This window comes from Gasterosteus aculeatus, chromosome 14 (genome assembly GCF_964276395.1).
Source record: "Gasterosteus aculeatus chromosome 14, fGasAcu3.hap1.1, whole genome shotgun sequence".
NCBI lineage: Eukaryota > Metazoa > Chordata > Actinopteri > Perciformes > Gasterosteidae > Gasterosteus > Gasterosteus aculeatus.
The window spans coordinates 10,590,323-10,612,242 of NC_135702.1; the positions used below are offsets into that span (position 1 = coordinate 10,590,323).

The 21,920-nt window shown below is 46.3% G+C and overlaps 1 protein-coding gene across 1 annotated transcript; it reads right to left on the reverse strand.

Annotated features, from left to right (window-relative positions):
- Nucleotides 1–7: 7 nt before the first annotated feature.
- LOC120831520 (ras-GEF domain-containing family member 1B-B) lies at nucleotides 8–12,191 on the reverse strand. Its single transcript, XM_040197012.2, has 14 exons — nucleotides 11,889–12,191; nucleotides 6,624–7,196; nucleotides 6,401–6,523; nucleotides 5,961–6,098; nucleotides 5,435–5,650; nucleotides 4,875–4,949; nucleotides 3,242–3,334; nucleotides 2,999–3,101; nucleotides 2,721–2,800; nucleotides 2,497–2,592; nucleotides 2,312–2,407; nucleotides 1,836–1,959; nucleotides 1,649–1,721; nucleotides 8–1,551 (listed from the first exon to the last, which is right to left on the reverse strand). Exons 2-14 carry the CDS (start codon nucleotides 7,188–7,190, stop codon nucleotides 1,518–1,520), a joined length of 1,818 nt encoding a protein of 605 aa, XP_040052946.2. The 5' UTR covers nucleotides 7,191–7,196; nucleotides 11,889–12,191; the 3' UTR covers nucleotides 8–1,517.
- Nucleotides 12,192–21,920: the final 9,729 nt, after the last annotated feature.

Consider the following 21,920-nt stretch of genomic DNA (forward strand, 5'->3'; position numbering starts at 1 on the left):
AACAATGTTTTCATTATTCTGTTTATTTGAAAGAAAAAATATAATTCTCTTTTCACAACGACCTTCAGTACAAGTACCCTGACCGGTAGCACAAAATAATACACACAAATACGTGAGAAAACACTCGTAAAATAAGCTTTTTTCCAAAAAAGGACAACGACAAAAAATAGAACGATAGCAGATTTGTAAGAAACACATCGAGCTCACGTCATCACAGATCAGCTGAAGAGGAGAAATAACTGTATCCAGGCTGCGCGCACACACACACACACACACACACACACACACACACACGCACGCACACGCACACACACACACACACACACACACACACACACACACACACACACACACACACACACACACACACAAACATCACTCCTTGTTTCATTCCCAAATGAAGGACCCAAAACACTTCCGTGTGACATGAACTGGTGTTAAAGCTAGCTTACCAACACAGAGCCAGCCAACCAGCAACAAGCTCACAGGGACACAAAAATACATGAAGAAAAAAAATACACATTTCTTTACGTTCTGATACAAAATACAAATTAATACTGTGTTGAAAGACAGCTTAAAATAGGAGTCACCACATCCCATAGTACAACACATGTCAACCCACTGAAGTGCATTTGATTTAACGTGCATGATTAGCGGCACGTCGCTTACGCACAATTCTGCACCGCCGGCACGCAGTCAAAGTGCACAACATCACAAAACGTGCAGAACCCGATAGCATGAGTGCAGTGTCTGTGGAGCGGGGCGGGCCATGTGCAGCTGATGTATTGACTTGCATTAGCGTCTTTCTAAAATCAGATCACGGCCTCCAAAAGAGACGGAAATCGATGCTGTGTGTAAACGGAGGGGAGGTGGAAAGGATGCGGCGCCTCTGCTGCTCACGGCGTCGCCATCACAATCACGCACTCGACAAGACAACACCGCGCAGAAAGCACCACCTCTGAAAGCAGGAATTAGCCTGTTAGCTATAATACAGATTGATCTTTCAGAGTGCGTCTCTCCTCTGTGGGTCCGAACTCAACTCAGCCACGTTCGTCTGCGGGGCGACAGTGGCGATATCGCAATGATGGCGATCGGGTCCACATCTGTCCGTCTCCCTTTACGCTTCCACACTGGGGGTCCCTCAACAATATGTTGTGCCCGTGACAAAAGGGGTCCACCGGAGATATAAGCTAAATCCACAGCCTGAAGTCCTGTAAGTGCCTGGGGAAGAGCTGATGTTGAGAGGGAGCTCAGATGATGATCCTGATCAGTACTCCGAGCTCCCTTCGGGAATCGCAAGATTGAAAACTGCAGCGTGTGAAGTCGTGATTGATTTCATCAAAGGTTGGTGAAAGGGTACACCAGTGTAGTCTTTCCCTTTATGTGAGACTATGGGCCCGGCTGCTTTTGTTCTCCGAAGGGAATGTGAAAATGTGTCCAGGAGAGATTCTGTGAAGGAACCTGTAGCTTTAAAACACCTCGTTCATTTTCAGTCTGAAGAGCAGAATGTCGTTCTCTTAGGACCGATTCTCTCGATGCAGAAGGGAGGATCTGTAAAACAGAACACGGGTTATCAGTTATTTATTTGAGCCGATCTCATATGTTCTTGTTGCAGTGGTTTGATGGTTTTGAGCGTGCGTGCACCCACCTGAGAGACCTACGGCTGTCTTTCTCCATGTTGTTCTCCGGCCCTTCACTCTCATACGACGCCAGGTGCAGCTCTGCAGCAACAAAAACAAGATGGAGCCTTCACTCCTTCTCCAACTCGGGGAACACGGCAGCCGTGCAACTCATATACAATTAAGAGAAATACACGGAGAAGATCGCATACTGACCATCCTCAGTGAAGACAGGCGTGGTGACAAGATACTGGAGGATCCGGCGGTCTCTGTCGAACGGACAAATCACCTGACGCCACACCAGGAATTCGCTCACCTGCTTCGCAAGCTCCCAAAGTTTCTGTTGAGACATTATGAACACCGACCCCTATTAAACAGGTGTATAATGTACCTAACAATATATATATATATATGCAGGGAGGCTTTAAAAAAATGGTTTCTTAACGTCATCACTAAAGAAATAGGAGGAGCTGTAATGCTCATTTCAGACCACAAGGGGGCACAACTACATACGGTTTGAAAGCCTCTTGTCAAAACCATACCTATGACTGTGGAGCAGTTACATCATTTCACAGTGAACATTCAAATCATCGCTTCTATGGATCAGCTTTGACCCAAAAAAAACACAATCACATCAAAAGTTCAGACCTCGATCTGATTCATCAACCAATCTCTTAAATTTGCGGACTGACCTCGAAGTTGATGTGCCCGTTGGTCAGCTTGCTGGCGCAGCCTTCGTTCAGGAAGTAGATGTCTTTAATGAGGAGACTGAAGAAAGGGATCACAATCTGGAGGAAAGAGACACCATTGGCTTTAAATTGACGTTCTACACTCTGTGTATTGGGATTTATTTCCCCCCTGTGTGCCCCCTCCTGACCTTCTCCTGGCTGCTGTGGGCAGTCTCAGACCTCTGCGTGGCGCCGCGGAGCGCCGTGCGGTAGTTGGTGAAGTTACTGGACGGGTCCATCTGGTGCTGAGTGGGGTCAAACAGAGCCGACGTGGGTCAAAGGTTTGGCAGTCAACTTCAAATAAATCAATCCATTCAGAAATACAGTAAAGTTGATGTAGCAGGAAATCAGGGATGCGTGCAGGTTTTCTTACCTCCAGGATTTCGAACTTGTCGGTGTTGACTTTACTCCAGGTTTTCCTCAGCCTGGCAACAGGACTCATGTTCATTCCGGCTGAAAGACAGAGTAGCTGTGTAAGTATTTGAAGCAAACTGCTGCACTCCAGCCGGCACTTTACTTCTTGACCTGTATCCAATTTTTGTCTGTTCAACAGAGAAATGGTGGGAATCCCAATCCACTTCATATCCCAAAAACAACCTCATTACAACAATGCGGGGGGGGGGGAGGGGAGTCACTAGGTCGAGTACTCACTGATGATGGCCATGAGGGAGTTGAAATTGCCGATGTTGAAACACTCCTGAGCTACATCGATGAAGAACTCGATGATACGCGCTCGCTGTTTCTTCTTCACCGGCTGTAATGAAAGAACACACCAGTTTCAGAGAGACGGCCGTCGAACAACAAAAGCTCCGGTGGGTGACACACAGGGAGGGGACAGAGAGGGGACAGGTAGGGGACAGGGAGGGGGAACTGGTCCTGTTGAGGAGAACGTACCATACAGATCTCCGTGGCAACCAGGTAGCTCAGTCTGTTGAACCAGTTGATGTAGGCCTCCAGGTTACTGGTTTTACGCTTCCGGAAGAAACCCTGAAAAAAAGACAGAGACAGACATGTCAAAAAGGCATGCATGAAAAACGACACATTTGTGTAATTTTAAACCATGGTCCTGTTTGTATTTGGTTATTTTTTTTAGGACAATAAACGATGACTTTGATTGTTAGAGGTTAGGTTACTTTATGTAAACGTCACAAAAAAGGCACCCGGGGTAGAATAACACCAATGCAACGCAAACATGTGAACACAACCGCATACAATCTTTTCTTTCAACGCGTTTGTCACTGAAACCTGAAAATCCGGTTTGCATTACGAGCCTTTTCTGGAGCTTTCAACTTCATATCATGGATTTCCTCAACAGATAAGAGTTTGCTAAGAAAAGCAATGCATGCAAATACTGAGCTAATTCCATCTGCCGAGGAAGACAACGGGAAGACAATTTAGCAGGTGGATCTTGGGCTACGTTTTAGTTTGAGCCATTTCTTTGGTTTATCTGGGGCTCATTTTTTTGCAATCTTTCTGACCTGACGAAAAAAGAATTGAGATTGTGATACTCTGCAGCATAACTTATAACTCATAATCATTTCACAGAAAAAAAGGAATAAAAAGGGCGAGCCGGTCTTCTTCTTTTCATCCCTTATTGAATGGATCTCCAAAGCCCTCACACCCACACAACCCGTGCACCTGCACAGTGACGTCTCTGTTGTTATTTCCATCTCAATTCAGTCTGCTTCTGGTTTTTGTGTGAGGCAATCTGTGGTGGACCGGTTTGCCAGAGGCACTTCTATATTAAAAAAATAACATTTATACAACAAAAGCGCTGGATAAATAACCTCGCCTTGGCCCGTGATGATGTAATCCCGCAGATTCATGTCTCTATTAGCTGCTTACACAACACCAGCAGCCCACTCCGATCCAAACTTCCCCTTTACACTTCAGGACCCCTAACGCTGACTCAACCTGCTCTTTTATACAAAGTGGATCTTATATAACTGCCGCAGCACAGCTGGGTAACAAGCAGCGGCTGAAAGCTCGTTCTGGGCAGCGCTGATTGAAAGCGGCCGCTTCAGCTGACTCACAGGGCCACTTAGGAGGAAAAGAGCCCTTCAGGTACACTTAGACATACGCGTGATGGTTCTTTCATACTGTGTTTGATGCATTTTTAAAGGGTAAATTAAGGAAAAAAAAAAGGATCTTCCATGTGGCTTCTGAATCAACCTGAGCTGAGGCAGACCACAAATTACATCATCAAAGTAGGCGTAAAACTGAGCAGGCTTCAAATAAAAATAACTACAATCTGGGGCTTTTCTTTATCATTTCTTTGATGCTTGTGATAATGATAATTAGACGGATCATGCTGCTGCGTTCTTCTTTAAACAAAAAGTTATAGATGTTGGTTCCATCCCATCCATTCTGACAGATGTCATTAAATATTGTAGTAGAAAAAACGCTTTATTCATTTCCATATTAATTTAATCAGTATCATTTCATACAAAGGAAAAAAGTGTGTTTAATATCTATCTGTCTCACAGGCTCCTTTTTGGAGTAACGCAGAACTGAAACTCCGTTGTACCTTGTGGTTCTCCAAAGGATCCTTCATGGCGAATGTTTGGATGAACTCCTCGGGACCAATAAAACTCAGTCTGTCCTGAAGGCAGAAAACAGGGACGGAAAACAATCAGGACAACAAAAACAGGAATACACGAAGGGCAGAGGATCAAGAAGAAAGGGGGCGTGGACCACGAGAACAGAAAACTACAAAAATACCTCGGAAGAGTTTAATTATTAAGAATATAAGAATAAAACAAATCAGTTCAAGTTCATAGAAAAGTTTTAATTAACTTTCTCTTTTTAAAAGACCACAAAAGGGGTTTATGGGAAAACAATGAAACCAAGTAATAAGTCAACAAAAAAGCCGCACACAAAACAAAAAAGAAGGTAGCGGCAGCAAGAATTTCATTAAGCTTAGAAATGTGTTTTTAAACCAATTAAGTGGAGTAAATAAAAGGCCTGTTAAACAGCAGCCACACGCCGACACATGAAACACGGTGAGAACATCAGTCACGCGACCGCAGATCCGCCTCCTGATCCCACAACAGATGGTCGTACGGGCCCCCGTAAATCTCTTCTTACCAGCTCGATGTGCGTGAGCTGCTGTGCGAGGACGAAGGGGTCGTCGCACGCGCTCATTACGTCGCCCCGCTGACCGGCGGCCTGTCTGCCTTTCAGGGAGGCGGGCCGCTCCATCGCCACGGCGCTGAGCGCCGACACGGCCTCCTCGTATTGGCCGAGGGCCGACAGGCGCTTGATCAGCCGCTGGGTCATCTGCTGCATGGCCCGCCACGAGTACTGGAAGCGCAACGCGGGTCGTCAGATATCGATTCTTTATACAGACGTCAATATTTTCGAATGGTAATGGCGGCGTTGGGCCGAGAGGTCAACGGAAGTCAAGAGCCACATCTCTGTTGACGTATTGGGAGACGCTTTTCGAGGTATTGCGTTAAAAACGCTTTTTGGACACTAGGAAAAAAGGCTTTAACGCTGATGTGGCTGAAGATTAAAGGCCTTATCGGCCGTTTGGCAATCCTCGCTTGAGAATACAAATCATTAAATTGACTTGAAGGGGGGAAACAAAAGAGCGGCGATTGGCGGCGCTGACCTCGTCTCCTCGGGCCACGTGCTGCGTCATGTCGTTGAGGCAGCGCATCATCCTCTCGTCCCTGAAGTCGTACGGAAACGTCTCCGTCCACTCGGTCAGCAGCTGCACCAGCTTGGGCGCCACCTCGCGGAAGCGTATCTTTAAAAAAAAACACAAAAAGCAACAAAAACGTCACACGGCCTGTTGTGTGTCACAGAAGTTGTTACGTGACGGAATCTGACACGATATGCTGCTGTTTACATCCTCGCTCCGTTTGTGTTGCCCGTGGTTTCAACGAGAGCCCCGAACGCTCGTAAAAACAGTCATTAAATACTGAAGCGGTTTGTGTCCGTGTGGCGGTGTTTATGCGTGGGCGTGAGTTTGTGTGGGAAGGAGTGAAACAAAGACAAATTATAGCAGTGCGTATGTTACGTGAGTGTGTGTGCGTGTAATCCGCCCACCTTGTCCAGCAGGGCGTCCCCGGAGCGCTGCTGCTCCACGCACAGGTGACAAACCCTCGTCATGAGCTCGTACGGGTGCAGGAAGAGGCGTGAGCTCAGCAGGAAGGTGAACACGTACGACCTCTGATGATGAAGAAACACGACAGCTCTCACGACAAGAACACACACACACACACAGGAAATCTGTCCTCTACAGCCACTAACCACTTAAACCGACACTTACGTCTGGGTAGTAGTCCACCGTGGGGACCAGGTGCTGGATCAGGGCCTCGAGGGATGCTGAAACCAAGCTGTTGTCATGGTAACACATCTCCCCGTAGCTAGCGGTGACGCCGTGTCCGTAGCGCCGGCCTTTCGCCGCAACGGAGTTGTTGCGAGAGGACTGCTCGCTGCCGCCGCTGCTGCTGCTGGCGGTGGTGGTGTTGGCAGTGTTGGCGGCGGTGGTGTGGCGGTAGGCCCGCCCGGGACAGGAGGTGCTGTGCTGCCGGGGGCTGTGAGGCCGCGGCGAGGAGTACGGGTTCTCCGAAATCGCGCAGCCGCCGTTGTAATGGCGCTCCCTGGCTGCGACGGAGGACACGGAGGAGCTGCGGTACGCGGCGTGCGGCTGCGGCACGTCGTAAGGGTTCTCCGCGGCGGCGTAGGCGCCGTTGTAGACGTTCTCCCTGGCGGGCTCCGGGCCGGCGGCGGTGCCGTTGCGGTACGGGCTGTGAGGCGCGGGGTGGTTGTTGTTGTTGTTGCCGTAAGGGGCGCAGGGGCTGAACTTTCCGGCGTACGGGGTTGTGGGAGGCATGGTGACCTGGAGAAGAGGATGTATTACATTTACTATTGGCACATAGTAATACTTTTTGGATTCATTTTCTGTAGATCAGATCTCACTAATAGTTATTTAATATCACACTATGAACGACAGTTATGCCTGCAGGTTCTAAATGACATCTGTCCTCATTATGTCACCAAACACCCGTATTCACAGCTGTTGCACTGACGAGCCGCGAATCACATGTTGTGAAAATATCTGTTTGAGCAAGTCGATATCTACACATAATCACGTCACTTTAACCCTCCTTTTTTACCGTTTTGGATTGGAATTTTGAAAGATTCCCCCTGTGAAGTTCTCTTTCCCCAAAGGTCACGTGACGTTTCCTTTTAGTTCTGCTTTATTGTTTTTGCCATAAGGGTGGAAAAAAATAGCCCAGCAGATGGATCTTTTTTTTTTTTTTTTGCCTTAATGGTGTAGATAATTGGATTTGAGTTTGGTAAGCTGATCCCAGATCACCACCACGGCGTGCTTTAACTCTGGAGCCGTCTTTATCCTGCTTCTGTTTTCGTCCGTGCGCGCGCACGTACGCTCTGCCAGAAAACCAGACGCTGCAGGAATCCAGCCGACATTTGTTTGTCCAGCGCTGCGCCGACGGAGGAGTGTTTGCCCGGGCCAACATCTTACACACACACACACACCCATGTCAGCCACGGCGCCAAACCCCATGCCGGTATAATCCCCCCCACACACACACACACACACGTCACACATAAACAAACGATGGCTTGAGCAAAGCGACACACACGCACACACACACACCCACCCACACACTCCTGTGTGCCACGGGGGCCCGGCGTGGTGCCAGCGCCGGCCCGTCTGTTTTCCCTCTAACCCCGTTAAAAGATTACGCTGGCTTTATCTTCCTAAAGTCACCATGTAATGCAATCTGGAAGAGCTCTGGTGGTCACGTTGAGATAAGGCATCTAAGTGACATTTGCGCTGGTTTTTTTGGGGACGCCGTCTCTGAGGCCTCTTGTTTGCGTTGAAAAGGTGACCTCGCGCCGCTTGGGAAACGCGGCTGAAATCAGTTTTTTTCCAGAACCGACTTCCTGAGGAGTTGACCCTTCGGGTGGTTTCGCGGCTTCCATGTCGCGGCCGCCAAAAATGCTACGCTCTCTAAATGATAGGTTGGGCTCGCCGCAGACGCCCTAATGACGGTGTTTGGGAGCATAATTCCACATTGAGAGCATTGTTTGAATTCTCTTATTTGTAAACTTTGTAAAAAAAAAAGTGCAGCCTTGCAAAGGGACGTCATGGACGTACAGGAGGGAGCAGAAATGTTCTCTGCTCTTTGTCTGCGCTTTATGCCAACGAAACCAAAAAGGATACAAGCGTGTTTTGTCGTGCACCCCCCCCCCCCCCCCTCCTGCCACTGGCATCCGTTTCATACTGCAACAACAAACCCTGTCCCCTGTTTGACAAATGACCCCCCGACTGCAGCGCCGGGTGCCTGGAACGACCCGGTTCAGCAGAAGGGTCAAACTAATTGGACATTTGATGGAGCTGCAGGCTGATATCAACTGCTAATGGATTTAAATCCACTGGGGATTCCTCCAAGCTGCTTCAAAGACAGGACGACGAGGTCATTTGGCAGCACAATGAAATTTGACACTTTAGCTTTTAATACTGCATTTTGAAAGTCATTTCTTTTACCAGGAAAGGACTGTGAAAGGAAAGAAGTGTTTTAGGTGCGTTTGATTCCTTCTTGGATTCCAAAGCAAAGCATCGTTGGCTTAAGACCAACTTCACTCCATTCGGTTCCGGAAAAAACCCGAAATCTTTCAACCTTCGGCAGACCATTTTATTCCAAATCACAACAATGTGGTTTAAAAACAAAACAAAAAAAAGGTCCAGCCAGCAATGCCGAAAGCAGCTATAGCCGGAGGGGAGCGTACGAGGGGGCAGGGGGGGCTTTCCAACAATAGAGGTATTATCTATCCTGTCATGGCATTAACAACCACACAAAGACTCCCAGGAAGAGATCACATCAGACACACACACACACACACACACACAGCGGCTTTCGCACACACTCGGCTGGCCCCCGTCAGGACGCGTGACGCCAGGTCTCCTCGTGGAACCGAGGCCCGGGATGATCGTCTTCACGTCACCAGTGCCGAGCAGACTTTGTCTTCCTCCTGCAAGGGGCTCTTGATACACGTTCACAGGCGTCATCCACCGCGAGGTCACGCGCCGTAAATCTGCACTTTCATTTGGCTGCAAGGCCGCCGAAAAAAAAGGTACGCCAGGCCACCTCGGGAGCTTGTGTACCGACGTGAGCAGATATAACTTCACGTGGCCTCGAGCGGCTGGATTTTTGGTGTGAAACAGTTGGTGCGTCACAGTGTGTGGGGACCCCACGGCTGTCTTAGTAGGCACGTATTCAAGGCCAACGGAGCCAGAATGAAACCGACCTAATAATAGTAAACCCTGATGCTTTTAACCACGCCAGGACCTGGAAGGAACAGGAGATGGTTTGTTCGTTTGCAAGGACTCCTGTCACATCCGAGGCCTTTAACCTGAGAGCAAGAAAACACGCAGGTGACCGCGATGTGGACACACGGCGTCAGAGGCAAATCAGCTGATAAGAAGAGCTTTAAAGCGAATTCATCAGAGCGCTAAAAGGGGCGATGCACGGCCACCTTTGCCTCTACTTTGTAAAGTGCGTACTTTGACACCAGTAAGTCGCAGCGGGTTAGGCGTGTAGGCGTGTGGGCGGGACGTCTGTGGGGAAACCCTTCACAGTCAGCCTTATTCTTCACAATAAATGAGGTTAAAGTACGGGCTGCGCTCGTATCGCTTACTGCCGGCTTTGGCGAAGCTGCACACTACGGTTCACCCTTTAAACAGCACGACGAGAGCGAAAGAAAAACAACGGCAATTCCATCCATCTTCTTGCTCAACGACGGAGGGATTCCCCTGACTTTTATTTGTAACTTCCTCTTAAGAGAAGTGAATATTCGTGACACACAGTAGTCAGCTGAACTGTGTGGGGACGCAGCGGCCTGTGAGACTTTTAAAATACTCCCTGACCTATAATCCACGTGTTGTTTGGTGACTCGTGAACTATGCAATTAAGTTTACGATAGTCGCAATCAGCTGGTGCATCATCATAACCTTTCAGCGTAGCTCCACCTCGCACCCATTCAGCTGTTATAGCGCTGCAGTTAAAGATTGTGAAAATAAAAAGATCTAAAAAGGAATCTGAGCTATCGTCATGAGTCTCATTGCAACACATGCTGTTTTGAGTAAAAAAGCTCCTCATCCATCTTTCTCTACCCACAATGCTTTGCGTTTTGGGGTATTTTCACTTTGAATGAATCTGCCCCACAGTTCTCCTATTCGAGGTCTCATGCTCAAAACCTTTTAGCGACCGCCAGGCGTTAGACCATCATCGTCACCTGACCACACGAGACCAAAGCAAAGTGGGGAGGTGGGAGTGGCGGGCGAGAGGGGGGGTGGGGTCCGGGTGGGGGTCACGACCCTATGCACTCACGCTGCAGTAATCTCATGGGTCAGGTGCTGTGAAACCACCAGACACATCGGGATACGCTTGACCAGCACCTGCACCTACGTCGAGAAGATAGACGGGGCGACCGGATACGGACGCCGTGCTCACGTTGAGGGAGATAACTGGAAAACAATTCACCCAATGCTAGTCCTGTTTTTATCTTTTCCAGCACGCATTCCTGTGTGTAGAGGCTCCACACACACACACACACACAGGGCTAGAAGTGTATGGATCCACACAAGGAGACGCACGCGCTGGTCCCTTGCATGATCTGGTAGGCTAGTACAGTATTAACCTACTGCCAGAAAGGATAAAGAGACATTATCTCCTCTGCTGATGGGATTTCATAACCCGATAAGCTCCTGTAAAGGGGTTTTCTGTCACACAGAAACACGTTTTCTATCGCCCATAAACCTACAAATCTCCCACACACAGCACAACACACACATTTCTCACCAGCCCGGAATGTTGCCTGTGTTCCTCACAATGCCTTTTGTTTCTAATCCCCACAATAAATGAAACATTTCAATGTGAGGTTCATTGCTGTGCTAGTTTCAGCCAGTTATTAAGGGTTTATATTTAAGTGTGCGGAGAGAATAATGCTGTTTAAAGTCAGGAGAACACAGGCTCGTTTTTTCTTTTCCCTAAAGACACACAAAGTGTTGGTCTCTCACACACACACACACACACACACACGAACCAGGCCGGCATGCCTGGCCCACATGATGGGTTTCTAACTGAGTCATAACACACTAAAAGTAAAAGCGGCCACCGGCGTCCCGTCGCAGGTGTCGGTGAGTAACGTGTGCGCGCGCGAGTCTGACAGCGAGCCTAATTATAAACTCACATGGGCGGTAAACAACAACAACAACAGTGTGGGTATGTAGGAGGGGAGAGAATGGAATCCAAGGGAAGGGTGTAATAACCCATTTGCAAAACACCCGCCACGCCGAATAAATGCTTTTGAGTTAACAGGATTTATTTTTTTTATTTGTAAAGGTTTTGTTGTAGCGCTGAGAAAGAAAAACAAAACTAGATTCGGCTCTGCGGCCACCTGAGCATCTTGAATGAATGCGATGAAAGAAAACATAAAGGGGATGAGATTGAATGGAACTGCTGCCATGAAGAAACCCATCGCCCCCCCGCGCGCGACTTACCGCTGATGGGATGCGACTCAATGTCCGACTGCGATAACTTCAATAAAAAGCGCAGAGAACGAGGACCGTCCGGTCCGTCAGAGGTGTCCGCTGCCCGCCATGACACCGGGATAAAGTTGCACAGCGTGTGTTTGCGTGTGTGTCTAACAAGCCACAGGTCTCTCGGCGGTGTGTGTCTGCGCTGTGCTCTCGTCCATTGTGTGTCCGCCGCTGATATTTGACTCGGTTTGAACCAGCGGCGCTGAAACGAGCCTCTCAGAGCGAGGCGGGTTCAAGTGACCCTCCGTGGAGCCGGGAAAACCGGCCAATCGCCGCGTGGGGGCGGGTCCTTCTGAGGAGGCGCGGGCCAATCACAGGGGACGGGACTAAAAAATCGAAAACTTCAGAGAATCTGATTGGCTGACTGGCCGTCCGTCGAATTCCTTCCTCTCAACATATATCAAGGGGGGTGTAGCGAATGTTTTTGTTGGAGCTGAAATACGGAAGGTGTAGGGTTTCTCCAGGAATGTATGTGCGCGTGTGTGTGGGCGTGTGCGTGTGTTTGTGTGGGTGTCTTGGGTCTTAAAAAATCAAGCGTTTGTAAAAGTAAAAGCTTGCATTTTATCTTGTTAAATGATGTAATTAATCAGCCATATATTAAGAAGATGAAAAGGAAGAAAATGTGTTTCATTTTATGCTGTTGTGTATTGTGAGATGATGGCAACAATGAATCCAGAAGTGAGCAAGAAGTGTAGTGTTGAAGTATAAATATGGTTGTATTCTTTTTGTATATCAATGTATTTTGCAATAAATCATTACTGCTGAACTTTGGAATATGCTTTCTCCCTTTATAAAGTTGCTAATCATTTCGGCACTGTGGAAATCAGATGGCAGTGGGCGGGTGCCATCTTGAAATCAGGTCTAAAATAGGTAACTCATTAGAGTGGAAATTTTGTTGGCTCAAAGCTGCATTCATTAATTTATTAATTTGGACATTGCGGGGGCAGCAGTAGAACACTAAAAACACATTTGCCATACCTTTGTCTCACGAGGAAAAGAATAAACACCAACTCCTGAGAAAGTTTTTATCCAGTAAATGCTTCACTGTGTTCACCAGCCAGGCTCTTACGCTACTGCTCCATTATCCTATTCTAGGCAAGCAGCATTCACTGGTTTTATCAGAGATCTTTCAATAGAAACTATTGACTTTTGTCATAGAAAAGTATAGTGGTGAAGGGCAAGAGAGCCAAAACAATGAGCTAAAAATCAGTATATGCTCCATAAGACTGAGGAGGACTGCTGAGTTGGAGGATGACTCTGTGTGGTTCCTTTCATGTTTAAATGATTGGCAATATAGATTCTATTAGTTGGTGCAGCTTTAATCTCATTTTGTGGTGATGCAGTTGAAAGCAGGATTAATTAAGTGTTGTTGCAGCTCTAACACTAGTTCACATGTCACATAACATACCACATGCCACATACTGTCCCACACATAATTGTGTGTGTGAAGCGTAATGCACACACTCTCAGACTATTTGGTCATTCATGCCGTACTGTGGCTCACAGGTAATTACACCCGGTCATGGCCGTTCTCAAAAGACCTGGATCTGTCGCTGTTTATTGGTAAGCCATTAAATTGTAGCTCAGAGTAAATCTATAATCATAAAAGTTGTTGACCCTCTGCTGTAGTGTGTATGCTATTCAACGCAGCAGGCTGCGAGGGCAAAGCGTTCCTTCCAAAGAAGTTGATTTATTTACACGGTGTGCATTGATGGCATGTCTTTGCGTAAACCTTTTTTCACTCGAGATTCAAGAGAAAAACGGCCTTGACGACAGTAATGTTGCTGATACCTGAAGATTTACCAAACCCGCGAGGATGGAGAAATGACTCCACCCATGACACAACGTTATCCCTAAATTGCAGGGAAAACAAAAAGATCATCTACGTGTTCAAGTAACAACAGGAATAAATGTTCAGTCTCGTCGTACTTGCGTCCTCAACAGGTTCTTGTTGATTTTCACTCTGTCGGAGTTTAAAAACCCCACCTCATCTCTTTCTCTAAATGTTTAGAATGACCTGTAACTATGTATACTCTGCTCCCCTCCTACAGCCTAATTGTCCTCTGAAATATGGTAATTAAAGCAAGGTGGGTGCGCACAGTACCCACCCGCTCAAATGCCACTGCCTCGCTGCCGTCCACCTCAACAGAGTCCGTCCAATCCCTTTTTCTGTTGCATAAACACCAAATTACATAAGCACAGCGCCAGATTTAAAGCACGGCCGGGCCCCAACGCTGTGGGCGGCGCTCAACACCGACGCCTCTTACATTATGACGCATCACCGTCGAGGCAAGAATAGCTGATCTCTGAGTCTTCCAGGCTGCAGGATTTTCTCGTTTCAATAACCCAACTCCTACACAATGCACCCCGAGCGCACAACTTCCGGCTGCGTAGTGCGGCCAACGAACGCACACCTGCATCGCCTTCCGGTGGTGCTTGACCATGGCGACGGGCGGTGAGGGCCCTCGAGAGGTTTGGCTTCTTTTTTTTTCTCGATGTGGCTGCTCGACGCCCACGAGCTGTTCAGGAGGACTCGCCGTCAGAGCGGCAACTCAAGGGAAGTCAAAGGAAATAATATTAAACTCCATTGGTGGTCAACACCACCACCGTTGCTCAATGACCTTCCATGTTCACTCTGTGAAAGGCACACAGGCATTTCTTGAGATCTTAAAACCCTTGGGAAGCATTTATCATCGTATGAATCACATCATATTTAATCAGCTTTGAAATGGTTCCTAACAAAAAACGAAAAAGGGATAAATTGCTGTCTTTCAGTAGGAAATGAATGACTTGAATGCAGAGGTACGGTAATGTGAGGGATACAGACACAGGAGGGGAACATGCAGCAGGAGGCTTAAATGACAAGGTGGTTTAATTTCGTTAACGTGGATCCTGCTTCTTCACCGGCCACATTGCAGAGTAAATGCATGAAGGCAAAACCACAGCATTCAAATATTTACTTATTCTGTATTTACAGAAAACTGCACCAGATAAACACTTCGACTACAGAAGTTTCTGATAGTACATTATTGATCAGAGCTTCATGAGGAGAAACAATGAAAGTAAGTGTCTCTCCGTTGGTTCTCAGCCAGCGTGCCAACACCAGGAAAAGGTTTCCTTGCAAATTGTTATGTTGTGCCATATTTCATGCGCACTGTAAATACCCTAAACTTAGGGAAAAAAAGAAAGGACCCTGCATGCTTTGAGCTGGAAATGTTTGTGTGGCAAAAAGCAGCCGTGTTGCGTAGTTGGGGGTTCATAATTCAACCTGTACTACCAGTACAGTATAGGCCTACCGTAGAAATAGGTAATTGTATACACAGTAAGTAAGGTTTTTGTACACAAGGGCTAGCGATGGAATTGTTTTTGTTTTCTGTCCTGCTACTTCACTGCTCTTGTTCTCTCTCACCGCTCTAATAGTTCAGCGCACCAGGCAACTATTAGTAGCAGAAAAAAAGAAACGCTGATGAGCCACTAGCCAGTTATATCCCTCATGAGTCAGTAAGAACAAAGCAAGAGCTAAAATAAGAGGTAAAATTGGATCTAAATGAATCAAACAGCAAGAAACATGACTCAACATCTTCCTAATGGTGATCTGAAGTAAGCAAATCACTGCTGTCTGACGTTTTAAATTGTGTAATTTAAAAGTTGTCTTTCTTTCTTTTGTCTACAATTATTGCAGATTTAATTGTCGGTTTAGATGTTGTCAGAGAAGATTTATATATTTTTGGATTTTTGAGGCCATTTGATATTTAGTCCAATTTATCTTGTTCGGTTCTGTTGGATCAACAGGTTTTCTTATTTCTAACCAGAACCCTATCGAGAATGAAAAAGCTCTGATATTCGTCGTTGAATCTTCTACAAATACTCTTCACCTGCATGTTGGAGCGTTTACAGTGAGTGCAGCACCAGCACCAGTTAGCACTACTTAAAACCAAAATGCCCCAAATCGTTGTCCAAAAGCTTCTGACTGGAAGCGTGTTTTGGATTTCCAGGACGTGGCGACACAAAACAAGTGATGTCAGAGGTCACCAGCGGCAGCAGCAACCTGCGTGTGGGTGGGATCACGCAGTGACAGCTGGGTGAGATCATTGTGTTCGGGAAAGAGGGGAACAAGAAGGGGGGGAGGACCCGAGAATCAGGGGGGAGGGGGGGGGCTTTTGCGGTGACATTCTTTACTGCTCAGAATGCACACATGCACACATGCATATTATAAAAGTTAGAGAGAAGAATAAAAAAAAACCTGCAGCACGAGAACAAACTCCTGCCTCAAAAAGCCGCACGCTCGGGCTGCCTGAAGGGATTAAGGTGGGTTAGTATGGTTCAGCCTGAGTGGAGTAGTTGGACATATCAGAGGAGGGGGGGATAAGGGGACATGAAGCAAGGATAGGGGGGCGGGGGGGAGACGGGTGAGTCACAGGCTTCCAGTAAAAGGTCTGACACAGCTTCTGAAAGCCCCCTGCCCCGGTCTGGACACAATAAGTGGCGAATAATCAGTGTTTTTTTTTTATTTTTACTTTGCCGGAGGAAAGCGAGACCCTAAAGGTCATATTCTGAAAAAAGGGTTAGAGGTGAAGTGAAATAGGTCTGCTGTACAGCTCTCACTCCCTTAGCTTTTTCTTGGGTCACTGGAGAGATGAAAGAAAAAAGGTGGATTTTATGCCGTCTGAGGATTTGCCTCAGAATGGTGATAACGACTCGTAGGAAACACATGCACACTATTCCCCCCTTCCTTTATATGCACATTTGTTTCGTTCATTCACTCATACTGCTCATCTGCTTCTTTTGAAGTAATGCGACAATCTGCTCAACATCCTGACCTGTGATTTGTGTTGCCACGGTGACATTAAGAAGAGAGAAAGGGGATCACTTTCACCCACGGCAACAGCGTCCATGTAATGACCGCCCGTAACGCACTCCATTATGAGTCAGGTTGAATAATAGCTCGCGGACGTATGCCAGCTTTTACAGCATTTCAAATGGGCCTCTTTTCGCTGTTTATGATGCCTTGTGTGAAGTTAGTATTGATTACATAATTTATGATTCAGATATTGTCTCCTGCTGCTAAGACCAGCTAAGAACATGTAGAGGCATCAAATCAAGCCAGAGGGCCTGTTGAATATGAGCCGTAAACAGTCTTATGCCCCATAATCCTTTGTGTCTAGCGTTTCTTCTACTTGGTTGGAGTTATAGGAAACTGCACTATATATATATATATATATATATATATATATATATCCTCCTCATGTGGGACTCAGCTGGGTTGCAGCTGATGGACGGTAGTCGGACAGACGGCCTGTTTCCTGGATGTGCCCTGAACTTCCATGTCACTCAGACAGATATCCTCTGAGGATGGGAGGTAGACACGCACACACACACGCACACAAACTCACAATACATACCTGACATTTACCTACATCTGCTTTACATAACACAAGAGCCAAAGTTCAACCGTTTAAAAAATGTATGTATTCAACATATATGTATATGGACTGTTTATCTGTGTGATGCCTCCGTGCTTCCATTTGAAGTCATATTTCTGTCCAGTGAGCATAGAAAATCTGATAAGTACCTGCGAGAAGACGTAAGCAGGTGAACCCTTTCCACCAACCCTCAGGGTAAATGTTCTGCCAAAAACAACAAACTTGGTCCCGGCAAATTCATGAAAAACATGTGAAGCGCAGAGCTGATAAACCCGACAGAGACTTGGTTATACTGTGCGGTACCGAAGGCCGTCTCCAGTAACACGTATTGTGCTTTAACAATCTAGAGGAAAAACTATTTTTTGGGTTTTGGTGACTTATTTTAATCTTGTTATGTTGCAGCTTCTTCTTTAAAATACCAATTTCTTGGCCTTTATCTGGATTTTCTTTTTAATGCAACTTATATTTCCCCCCTGGGAACTTTTTTTTCCGGGTGATTAAAAACAAAGCCTTTAAGTAACACATGGCGACTATTACATTGTCACCATCACAGCTGTGAATTGCACTTCTGAAAAGTTGCACGATGATGTGTTTCTGAACTTTCCCGTATGAGCGGAATTCTTTCACAATGGAAAAAATTAGTTTTTGTTTTTCAAATATATTGGTATCTGTATTGGTAGATGTGGTTTCATTTTTCTCTTGGTGTTACGTTCTGACTCCTTTTCATTTGGATTTAGGACCAGCTCACATCTCACATCTCACATCAACCGTCCCTCCTCTCATTACACTGTTTACCGTCTAATTAAAGCTGACAACCCCATGCAAGGTAAACATTTAAAAGGAATCGGTGAAACACATATTTATGGAGCTGTTATTTTAAAGACACAGCAAAGGCACTCCTTCCGTTCCTCCCGTTCTATAACCGTATAAAGTGCCCACTCCACTGCCTCCAAATCCTCCCAGTGAAGAGTTAAACCAACTGGATGTCTGAGGTGGGATGTGAGCTGCCTACGCTCTTACTAAAAACAAAAGTAAAGGCACATCTGGGAGCGAGCGCCGTCTGAGAGTGTTTTGATTTACTTCTGTAATTTCTCTGCAGCTCCGGTGGTTTTACTGTAAACCACTCCTACACTGTCTGCAGATGTGGCACTGGATTTAGGTGGAGGCAATTTGTGTGTGTGTGCGTGTGTTTTGTGCTACATGTCTAAATCAAATTTGATGCTATCTGGGGAGCTCTGTATTTTTACAGCAGAGTGTCTTTTGCTCTTCACAATGGTTCATCGAAACAAAATAAAGAAATGCTTTCTGTCTTTGCAGCGGTGCATTAGGCTCTTATAGGAGGCCTCTCTTGATGTAAACTTTGAAAATATTATCATCCAATGGCAGCCCATTGCAGCAGGGAATCCCCTTCTGCTATCGGCATCTACTGTATTTTGCAACGGCATGTTATTTAATAATATTGATTTAGCAAAAAGCAAAGTGGCTTTTATTTGTCGACACTTCATCCCATGTCAGTTTTCCTTGACTTATTTTTACTGAGCAGCCAATTCCTGACACTGACCAATAGCTGACCAAGCTAATCCATGTAAGGAAAATGATTGTTACGCGTAAAATAGGGAGCGGAAAGACGAGAACGAGAACCTTGATGGTCCATTTCAAAGACGCTTGTCCAATAACTGGACTGCGGACTTCCACTGCGACCTGGAATTGTTCCGTTTCAACAAAGAGTAGAGCAGCTGGTCACATTCCTTTCATTCCTCCGCATAATGAGATGAATGTAGAAATCTATATTCAACCAAGTGACCAAATGTAAACACTCAACCCCAAACGAGAGGAATGCAGAGGACACCGAGGGGCTTCCTGCGCTTTCTATTCATTCCACCAAGGACCACTGAGCAACAAACTTGTTTTCACACACGGGCTGCATTGTTTCTCAACATGTGTTGTGTTGTTTTTACGGCGGATGAATTCAACGTCCAGTGAACAGCTAATAGTGTTTATGCTGCTTCTGGGTGCAGGTGCACAATCGACTCCGAGGGAAGGAAACGGCGAGGAGGGGTTTGAACGTGACGCCAACAGGAAACGCGCTTTGTTTTTCCCTCTCGCTCAGCGGCGCAAACAAAAGGTCGATTCCAAACTTTTGCGCTTGCGCAATCGACTTTTGTTGGCTCGTCCAAACACAACATGCTCTGCCAGGGGCTTACCAGACGGTTCTGATCCAAGATCCCTTATTGATACGATTTATCTTCACACTGAGTGTTTAATGGAACGTCTTTTGGGAGGACGCCAGTGGAAGTTCAGGAAATGCCTCTTGAAGTGATGGAAAGAGAGACACTTGTTGGCACGTTCCCATTTGTTTCTGGTAACATGTGGGACAACCGTCCCCTACGTCATTGCCAAAGGACCCATAACTATAAAATCCATATTACATTCTGGATTATTCGAATGATTGTAGAGCTTATCCTAAAATGCGTAGAACACACTGGACCACCCTTCAGACGTCCAACTGTGTTCCTTCCACCAATCATCTGCACGCGCTGCTAACAGGACAGTACGCACAGTGCAGGCGGCAGGGTGTGTTTCCCTTGTGCGTGTGTGCGAAGGACATTGCACGCGGTGTGGGAACAGGTCCTAACCCTGTACAGGAAAGACATGAGGAATAACATGAGACGTGGGGGAGAGGGAGGGAGACAAACCGGAGGAGGAGGAGGAGGAGGGGGGGAGGTGGTGCGGCCTTTCGGGCAGAGGAGGAAACGAAAGGAGAACACCCTCGACTTTTTTTTATTCTCACAACAAAACCCCTCCCTCTCTGCCCCCCGGCCCCCTCCTCCTCCTCCTCCTCCTCCCCCGACAAGTGCAAAGCGTCCCCTCCTCAACAATAAGTTCCCTGCAGTGGGGCTCAACAACAAATAGTGCGTCACTAACGAGTCACGGCAAACATTCCTGCCCGTCTGCTGTCGCATGTTGTCCACTTGTTCCCGCCACTTCGAGCCAGACTGCAGAGGGATGTTTTGGGGGCAGACGGTTGATTATGGGACGGTGTGAGTGTCTGTGGCTGTAATTGCTTTCCTCCAAACTATTTGAATCCCTTGAAGTCAGTTTGGCTCGGAGGATTGATTGCGTGAATCCTCTGAAGTCACTGATACTAGAGGCATTGTGAGAGTTTCAGGCAAACAGCAGTTGGGAACCGACGCTGTGGTTGTTTCATAGTATTTTGTCTTATATCTTGTGGAGACATCGCAGCTCTGAAATGTCAAGTTTTCAGGAATCAAAACACAACACAAAAATGCCATTTGGGTCAATCAACTTAGTTTGAAAATGTTTTTATAAGACTGACGATAACTCAGTTCATAAATGAGCATCTCATCCAGTTGGATCAATAATCTTCACACAAACATGACATGAAACCGTGACGGCACAAGATACTGTTTTAATTACAGGGTATATGACCCTATTGATGAAATTCTGTCATAGTTTTTGGGTACATTTAAACCATTTGACTTGTAAATGCTGATCCTATAGAGATAATGGATCATTGGTTGTTTGATCTGGGGGAGGGGCTTAACATTATGAAGCCTCTGGCCAGCCAGAGTTTGGATGGCTAAACACCGTCTATTGCACTTCACTGTTTTGTGAATGTGTTTAAACTAAAGCGTTTGACCTCTTTTAAAAAAAATGAAATGCACTTGAATTTATTTTTGCAAATCAAGCCATCTTTTTGTTGTTGTTGTTGTAACAATCAACAACAAAGAACATATTGAATATACCTATCGAGTGTTTGTGATCTGAATCTGGGCCGCAAATGGTTCTTCGGCGCCAAAAGGGAGGGAGGAGTTTGTTTGTTTTTAGAGAGAAGTGCCACTCCAGCTCCTCTCGTGGGAGTGATTCATTCCTGTAGCAAACGAGAGCGAGGCAGCAGGAAAAAAAAAGAAGAATAACACAATATGCTGCGGTTTCCACAAGATGTTTTTTAAAGCGAAGCAAAATCCTATAACAGCAGAACCGTTGTTATTACTGGCGAGCACAGCGCAAGATCGGAGGTCAATTCAGCAAGAATGGTCATGCTTTTCTTATTATCATTTTCATTTTCATGTTTTACAATGAACGATATGAGGAGGCTGTTGGTCACACACTGAAACTAGCGATCGGTGAAGCAGGCCTAACAGCTGAAGGCTTAAGAATCAAGATACAAATGTAAACAACATGCGAGGTAAAAACCAAACCTCTTTTCAGAGCCTGCAGTGTGTTCCATCAAACATTACACCACACGCGTGGTTCATGAGGACCACGCACAATAAATGAGCAGCTTCGGGAGTTAAAACACATCTCGTCCAACGCATTTCACTTTCTACTTGAAGATGAAGAACACAACCAAGTGGTGAATGATATCTGTATTAGAGCAGAAGTCCCCCCAAGATATCAGACCGTTTGGCAGACAACAATAGCTGATTCATATCTAACTCACTTAATAAGCAGGTTACAGTTTGACCTCTGACCTCAGTTCTTGTTGCTCAGTCTCATTCGCTGCCTCCTAATTAGTTCAACTTAGTACAATTCACTCTTTCATGTA